Below are 8840 nucleotides of genomic sequence, written 5' to 3'. Positions count from 1 at the left end.
GATATAGAAATCCATTTCAAGGAACTGTAGTTAAGTAGGTATGTGAAATTTTATGATGCATATTTTTGCATATTTAGAGGTTTTTTTTTTTTAACTATTTGACATATTTATGCGTTTTTCTATTTTATTGTGCATATTTTTACCGAAATTTGATCAAAATGCAATAATTCATATTTTTACACAGTATAAAATATATGAGAGTTTTCACAACAAATAAAACGTATAGAGCAGATAAAGCGAGTACAAACGTATACGAACGTATAGATACGTATAGCCCGCATTCAGCAATTGGTAGAAAACATGTTATATAAAATAGTCTTTAATCTTATCTTATCTTCTTGATACTTTTACAGTGGTTTATTCTACACTATATTTCAGTCGTTATTGTGACGTATGTGTACGAACGTTCGTTCAGTTTAACAATATTTCGAAAATCTTATATATTTTTTAACTTCGTTTTGAAATTATCGATCATGCCGAAAGAAAAACCGTCATCGGCATGTAAAATAAGACAATTAGTAAATGAGTCTGGTGAAAATATATTCTCAGCCGACAATAAAATATTATTTTGTAAGGATTGCGATTTGCGGCGTAAAAGTTGCGAGTGTAAAACGCTTTAGTGTTGTGCAACATAATACAACTAAGAAACACAATTGGGTACATTTATATAATAAAATATAACTTTTAATAAACTTTTAATAATATGAATGGACATTATTTGTTATTCCAAAATTTACTTATGGTGTTTTTATTTTTTAATCTACATATTTTTGATACATGATTTTTAGTGCATATAAATGCATATTTCTGAACTTTTAAAGGCATATTTCAATGCATATTTTTCCAGCTTTTAGTGCATAAGTGCATACTTATTTAGGCATTTTTTAGAGCATGAACTCACTAGCCCTGGTTATAAGTGTGGTACCAGCTGCATGTAGCGATCGTATCGCCAAACTTACAATACTGTATTATATTATCATAACGACATAGCAGCACGATCAATGAACCCATTGAATAAATCATAATGCATGATTTAGGATGTTCGAGATGTTCAAAAACATATTTCTATCGACTGTATAAATTATAACCTTTTATTACCTTATAACGTATTATAACCTATTATAATGTTTGTCATAGCGATGAAATGTGAAACCTTAATAATATTATACTACAAAACTACAAAAACCATGTAGACATCTGTGGACAAAAGGTATATTATATACGACACAGACGAATTCGAATATACCTAACTCTCGTGGGTTTCTGCTATTGAGTTTCTATAACACCGCGAGAAGTTGAATAAATTTCGACATTAATATTCGTGTTCATACTTAGATAGATCAGTTAAAACTGAATATCAAGTTGTCGGTGAAAGTTTAAATAAAGAATTATATTTTTCTACCAATTTTTAATGTGACCAAAGCTTTCATGTATAAATATTCAATGCTCGGAAGTTATTGCACTAAAAATCGTTGAAAATTGATTGCATAATTGCAATAAAAATGGACAGAACAAGATTGCGTACGTTTGTTCTTTTTGGCAACACGATTGCGTATGTTTGTTTATTGGTTAAAAATACCTTTAAGAAAAAAATATATCAGGTAAGTGGATGTCGCTCTGCTGTACAGTAGATTACAAGTGGCTCATTCTATAATGGTTGTATTAGACTTGAATTCGATGATAAAATATCATTGTATAAGAAAAACGATTCTGAGTGGAGACGGTTTGTCAGTCTGGATATTTTATATTTTGTTAGAAATTAAAATCCCATTTTTAGCGTTTTTTCGTAATTTTCCGTTGGTTTTTCCCGTGGCATTAAATAATTATTGAGAAAATCGAAAAATGACCTCTCTAAAGTACCATCTTGATCCAATTTGCTAAAGGATAAGGTACTATATGTTGAAATCGAAACACTCCTTCTGGAAGAAATTTTGTATACAGGATATAAAAAGAAGAAAAAAATAAAAAAATAAACACCATTGTAAAAACAATAGCTTCCTCGCTCCGCTCAGAATCTTAAAATAAACACGATTCGGTATGAAATTGTATGCAACGTTGTCTAATTTATTAATTTTACATAATAAATATCCAGCAGGTACACGTGCAGTTCTATAATAAATTATTATATATTATTATTATTAATAATCAATGTAAACTAATAAAATATAACAAGAAAAACTGAATAATAGTAAAATAATTAATAAATAAATAAAATCATCCGTTCTTAATTTGGTAAAATAATTAAGAACTTTAACACCTACCATTACTGTACAGCAGAATGATATCCAATTACCCGTAATAAAACGGTCACTACGCGCGAAACATCTAATGCTTCTTTAAAATAAAGAATAATTTTCTGAACAAAATCTTTGGTATTAATTTTACTTAATAAAAATAATGAAGTTTCAAAAAATTTAAATAATATACTAAGCATGACTTAAATAAATGTTAAACTATCGACATTATTATAAAACCCCGATTTATAAATTGGGTATTTTTAATTTTTCAAATACATGTAATTATATTAGATTAAAAAACATTTTATTTTCAGTATAAAAAAATAAAAAAGGTGGGCATAGAAATGGATGGTGTTAAATTTTAATTCAGTGATATAATACCATTGTATTGATACAACGATTCTGTGAGAAAACGGTCAGTCAGCCTATGATATTATTAAGTATGTTTAATGATATTATTGTTGCGAATAAAGTGATTTATATATAACCTATTTACGTAGACTCCTGTTTTAAATTTTCAAACCTCAGATATAAATATCAAGCTTTTTTACCCAACAAATAATGTTTGGTTGACATTCATAGAAAAAAAGACTTATAAGATATATAGATAGAGATTATAGATATATAGATTAATTATGTTGAATTTGAAGTAAAAAATAAAAATAAACACATATAATTGTAAAATCAATACATTCATCGTTCCACTTGAAACTAAAATTTAAAAAAAACACACATCATTGTAAAATCAATACATTTATCGCTCCGCTCATAATCTAAAATGTTAAACTATAGTGCAAGTGCAAGCGGGTGTATATTATACATAAAAAAAATTTTAAAAATAAATTTGAACGAAATTAATTTAATTTGTCAGGTATATATATATCACACCCTGTACCTATTATGGCCTTTAGGTTTGGGGGAGTTGGGATTAAACTTTTGAAATTGTTTGATGGAAAAATAAAGTACCTAATGGGTAATGTATGAAAATATAATATTTAGAGTATTTGTGTTCGTAAATATTATTATATTTTTACTCTAAAAGGATTTATTTTATTTTGTTTCTTTTTATTTATTTATCATTGGCAAACAACTACTCGAAGTCGAATTACAACCTTACATTTTATAATGAAAAAAGTCTTGAGTTTAAATTAAAGTATTTATAGACTGACATTTTTTAGTTTTTTTCTATAAATATTGATAAACATTTTCCTCTGGGTCTTAAGGCTTAAAAATAGAATACAACGTTCCTATTATATGTAGATTGTTATTTTATTATAATAGCAATGTAAATATATTAAACATTAAATTAAAAATATTATATACCTACTAAAGATACATAATAGGCACGATTTTTTTATAAGTATTTATAGTTCAAATTTTGACACAAATCATCAAAATCGCGAACATTTGCAAATTATTTTGTAGTTAACAATTCATAAAATATTCAACTTTTATTTTGATTTAGAATGAGTACAAGGTTTCTTATATGTAAAGAAAAAGTTGCAAAGTCTTTATAATTAATACTATCCAACACAAATGGATTGCCCATTTCGGTTCTATAACACCGGGTAATATTTACAGCTAGTTTAATATTATATAAACATAAACCTATGTTGTACGAGTAATTATTTATGAAAGGGAATGCGAATAAATAAAATATCATCACTAATATCATAGGCACAATTAAGGGGGGCTCAGTAGCCAGTAGGTAGTTGTACCCCAATTTTAATATCAGTCCTCTTCAAAATTGTTGGTATTAATGTATTAAAACCTCTGCTTACAAAAAAAAAAAAAAAACCCAAAAACAGCTCGTCGTCAGATATCAGACTATAGTTGGTGTATAATTAATACAACAATTTTATTCGACAATTGCATTTTTATCATTTTTATGGTCAAATGATCACGTTCAGCAGCGAATCGACGGTACAACAATATTATGGCGGAGTGTTTGCTAAAATAGTAAAGACTAATGTAGTAGAGTGAAAATACGCAAAGTGGATGGTGGAAGTCTTTTGGCAAAATAGATTAAATCGGATGTGATATAACGTAAAATACAATGAATATGCGGGGTTGATGACCCGTTTCAATAGGCAGCTGGTGAGACCGATTGCTTGGGTCCTTTGGACGAATGACGGTTCAATGACCCCCGCTATGACGTAGTATCCGACGAGTCTATGGGTACATGAGTGTGTGTGTGTTGTGACTGAATAGTTATAAATCCTATTTCGTTTGAGAGTACGAGGTCGACTGTGTCGTACGTACTTAATGTTATTTGCGTTGTCTATGTTATAATGATACCTATGTATTTCACTGACCTTGTTTGTTGTAATATTATACTCTACGTGTGAATTGTGTTCCGTGGGGGTAATGTTCGACGGTCGATATCACCGCGACAATATATTATATGCATTTTGATTCGTACGTCTTTATAAAATATTATATTATGTCTAACGCTTCTTTCTAGAGCTCATTGTATGGTATTTATACAACAGCGATATGAATTTATATTAATTATAACAATTTTGCTATTGTACGATGATAGTCACAGAATTTTATACTGTAAAAGAGTGAATAGATAAGTAAATGAATAATAAACAAGGTAAATTTGTTCGGTAATATGGGATGATTAATTAGATGGCCAAACCGAAACGGCCCAATATACATATTATCAAAGGTGGGTAAGTTAATGGAAATAATTAACTCAAGTTAAGTTAAGTTAAGTTAAGAGGACACAAGATCGATAAGTTAAAAGTTAACAGTCAACAAATTAAAAGTTTAACTCGATAAGTTAAAAGTTAATATTATAGAAAAAAATATTAGCTAAACTCAGTTTAAAAAAAGTTGGTCAATTTTTTTTTTAATTAGTATGTAAATCACCTTAAGAGTGAATGTGTCTTTTCAGTTTCTAATTTATAAATTATAAAAATTAATTTTATTGAACTTTTATCATAATGTACACTGTATACCCTTTTACTTTTATTTTACTATTATTTACTAATTTAAACTATACCTACTCATCTCAAATTAATAATTTAAAAAATATATTTTTTTATATCATATAGCAATTGAATAATATAAGTTATATTACATAACAATTGTCAATTTATAATTTAAAATGATTAATTTTTTAAAAAAAATTATAATTGCAACTCACATAATATATAATTTACAACTTAATAAAATGTGAATATACAAAAAATTATGTTATCAAAAAAAAGAACAGAAATGTTTGTGTTTTTGTATCGGATTATTTTTATTTCATACTGACAGAGTAATCTTTAAGTATAAACGAAAAATTTCAAAATGTTTTTTAACTTGATGGTTTTTTTTTAAATCAACTGAGAAAAGATAAGTTTTTTCAACTGTAAATTAAACTAGTTAAGTTAAAAAGTTTAAAAAAAATTAACTTTTTAACTAGTTAATGACCACCTTTGCATTTTATACGTCTGAATGGACGGTGATGGACACTCATTTGAACGGTGGAGGAGGTGTATCGTGGTATTGACTGGCGTGGTTGTTGTGCATCGGGTCGTCTTGTCTAAAATACTGTTGGCGAGTCAATTCTGTAGGGTCTTTATATAAGATGATTTTGGTGTGATCCCTTCTTCTGATATGAATCGATTAATACGTTTACGTATTGATGTGTTTATGATTTTATCTTGAGCAGTGTGACAAAGGGGTCTTGAAGTGTATGCGAATTATAACTAACGTATAAATAACGTATTGTCAGGCGCTGCTAATAATTGATTGTGTTGTTTTTACTAGAAATCTGGTGAAAGAGGTGTTGAATATTATTTATGTGTTGCATGTATTGCGTGTGTGTAAGAGGAGTGCGTAAATATTTACCCAATGCATATATAATATACATATATGTATATGTGTAGATAATAACAAATAACTAATATGTCACACGAAATATGATAAATGACAGTGTTATACAGGGGCAGAGTGGGAAAAAAATTCATTCCAGGAAAATAAATTTCCTCCAGACCATTCAACATTTTCATCTCTTGAATAGAAATTTTATATTATTTATGTATGTAATGTCTTTTGTATTTAAATGTATATTGTTAAATATCAAATATAAAACTATTATGCATAGGTATGTATTTTACAAATAAAACTGACTTTAAATCTAAAATATAAAATAGGTAATAGGTAGGTATTCAAACCAAAATTGAATAATCTTAAATTTATTTACATAATATAATATGTTAATAATATTTAATATTATGCTCAAATAAAATTAAAGTAAACACACAAACTTACAAAAAACAAACTAATTTAGCTTTAGACGTAACTTTTAACTTAATTTGTTTTATTTACCTATAGGTATAGTAATACTTTGTTTAATCATTTAGTCTTTTCTCCAACGGAGTTAATTATTTCGTCATTGTTAAGTTCGATTAATATTTTTTTCTCTGTTTTGTGACTATCATCGTATTATAGAGTAATTATAGTATTATTAATATATAGTTATATTATTATCATTAATCATAATCATAGTTATTTATTTAGAATACCTATAAGTATAATAATAAGTGTACATTAACTTAAATAACATTCGGTTGGCCATCGATTATTTATGAATGCTACGAATGTAGGGATTTTTAAGAGCTGTATTTAGTCTACAAATTACAATATAATCATAATTGCACGTCAACGTAGATTATACAATTATATAATTATCGTTAGATCATAGTCATAATTATTTATCTAGAGCAGGGGTCACCAACTGGCGGACCTCGAGCACTTTTTTACGGACCGCGAGCGCGTTTTCATTTTACATTGATTACGCGTCCATGTGAAACGGGCCCTATCCACGGAATAGTTTTTATCTAGTTTAAATCCGATAGTAAATAATAAGATAAGATCGTAACGTCGAGCGTCTGTCTACGTAGAACCATTGATTATACATGGTCAATGGTAGAACGCGTGTATAGTTCGCTGTAATCCGTATGCGCCGCGACGCGACAGACGAGTTCCGAGTTTAGATAGATAACTTCACACCAAATATTAGGAAGCTCGTGAAAACTAAAAAATGTAATTTTTCACATTAAAAAAATGAAATATTTCAAGTATAATCTTTTTTTTTGCAAATTCAATTTAAATAAATAAATAAATATAAATACAAATTAAAAAATGTATATACCTACTTATTAATATATGTAAAGTACGATTTGAATAAATAAATAAATATAAATACAAATTTAAAAAATGTATATACCTACCTATTTATTAACGTGTGTAAAAGTCATTGAAACTGTTTGGACCGCGTAAAGTTTGGAAAGTTTCAAAACGGACCCCCCATAGAAATTAGTTGGTGACCCCTGATCTAGAGTATAAGTACCCATAGGCTAAATAATAAATGCCAACTAACGTAAATTACATTCGGTGGGCGAATTAAATATTTGTACTATTGCTACGAATGTAGGAATTCCGAGAGCATACAAAAAAAGTCACGTCCCAAATAATAGATAACTAATTCATATAATATTGCCGTTCGAATCTCATCAATAGGATACATAGATCACAGGAGAAAAATATATCTTAATATACAAATCAATGCACGTAACATAATATACGCTGCAGTGACTTAGAGCGTCGAACTTTATCGTATTTTTATTCTACTATAACAGGTTCCTCGTAGTTAGAAATCGAAATTAAAATCGTAAAAATGTAAAATGTATATTTTAAATTGAAAAAAAAAGAAAATCATGTTCAAAATCTAATTAAAACCCATGATACAACTAAATCGATAATTCGCAACAATATAAAAATCGTTACACCAAAAACCAAAATCAATTTTTTCAAAAACCGATATTGCGTGAATATTCTCGTTTTTCCTTCATTTCTGTGTTGTTTTAACCGGCACTTTGAAAACTATTGAGAATTTTAAAACTTGACCTCCTGAATGCAACAACTAAATTCACTTTCTCATCGAATTAGGTAGGTACTACCCTAAACCGTGATGACAGACACAAAGAAAAAAAAATGTAATATTAAAAAAAATGCACACACCATTGTAAAATCAATACATTCATCGCTCCACTCAGAATCTAAAAATCAAGACTTTTCAAACACAGTTGTCCTTGGATGTTCTTTTCTACGTATTAACAGTTACTAATTTGTTGGAATATTCTTCAAAACTACTTTTAATCAAATTCATCTGACTCTATTTTACCCACATATTTTAATACCTACCACATATTATCAGGTAGCTACTTGAAAAAAATGAAAAATAAATTCTAAAATTAACAGAACACAATACAATCTTCAAATTATCCACTGGTAGTAGATAATTAACTTACCTACCTATTGGCTATTAAAGTGCTTCGTGTGGTACCTACCACACCTAGTTCCTATCACTATTTTCTTATTTATATAATTTCCCTAATTTAATAAATTAAATAATAATCTTACCTGATGGATATTTGGGCGATGTAATAATATCTAAAAAACAAAAAATTATAAAAATAGTAATAGTTGCGGCTGCGATAAACATTTTAAGTTGATTATAAAAATTATATTATATGACATAGACAGAAAGGGTTTTCCTGAAGCGTGCAGTCTACTGTCTGCACACAGAATGAATGGATTAAC

The 8840-nt window shown here is 27.9% G+C and overlaps 1 protein-coding gene across 2 annotated transcripts in view; it reads right to left on the bottom strand.

Annotated features, from left to right (window-relative positions):
- LOC100160402 (methyl farnesoate epoxidase-like) overlaps positions 1-8840 on the bottom strand; it is a 14311-nt gene extending 5471 nt beyond the window's left edge. For both annotated transcript variants that reach the window (XM_029492153.1, XM_016809666.2), the window contains exon 1: positions 8661-8840. In XM_029492153.1, the coding sequence (XP_029348013.1) occupies positions 8661-8742 (82 nt within the window). In that variant the 5' untranslated portion in view covers positions 8743-8840. The remainder of the gene's footprint in view (positions 1-8660) is intronic.

This window comes from Acyrthosiphon pisum, chromosome X, assembly GCF_005508785.2.
Source record: "Acyrthosiphon pisum isolate AL4f chromosome X, pea_aphid_22Mar2018_4r6ur, whole genome shotgun sequence".
Lineage (NCBI taxonomy): Eukaryota > Metazoa > Arthropoda > Insecta > Hemiptera > Aphididae > Acyrthosiphon > Acyrthosiphon pisum.
Note: the sequence above shows the minus strand (reverse complement) of the source record. Positions and strands in the feature narration are given on the sequence as shown.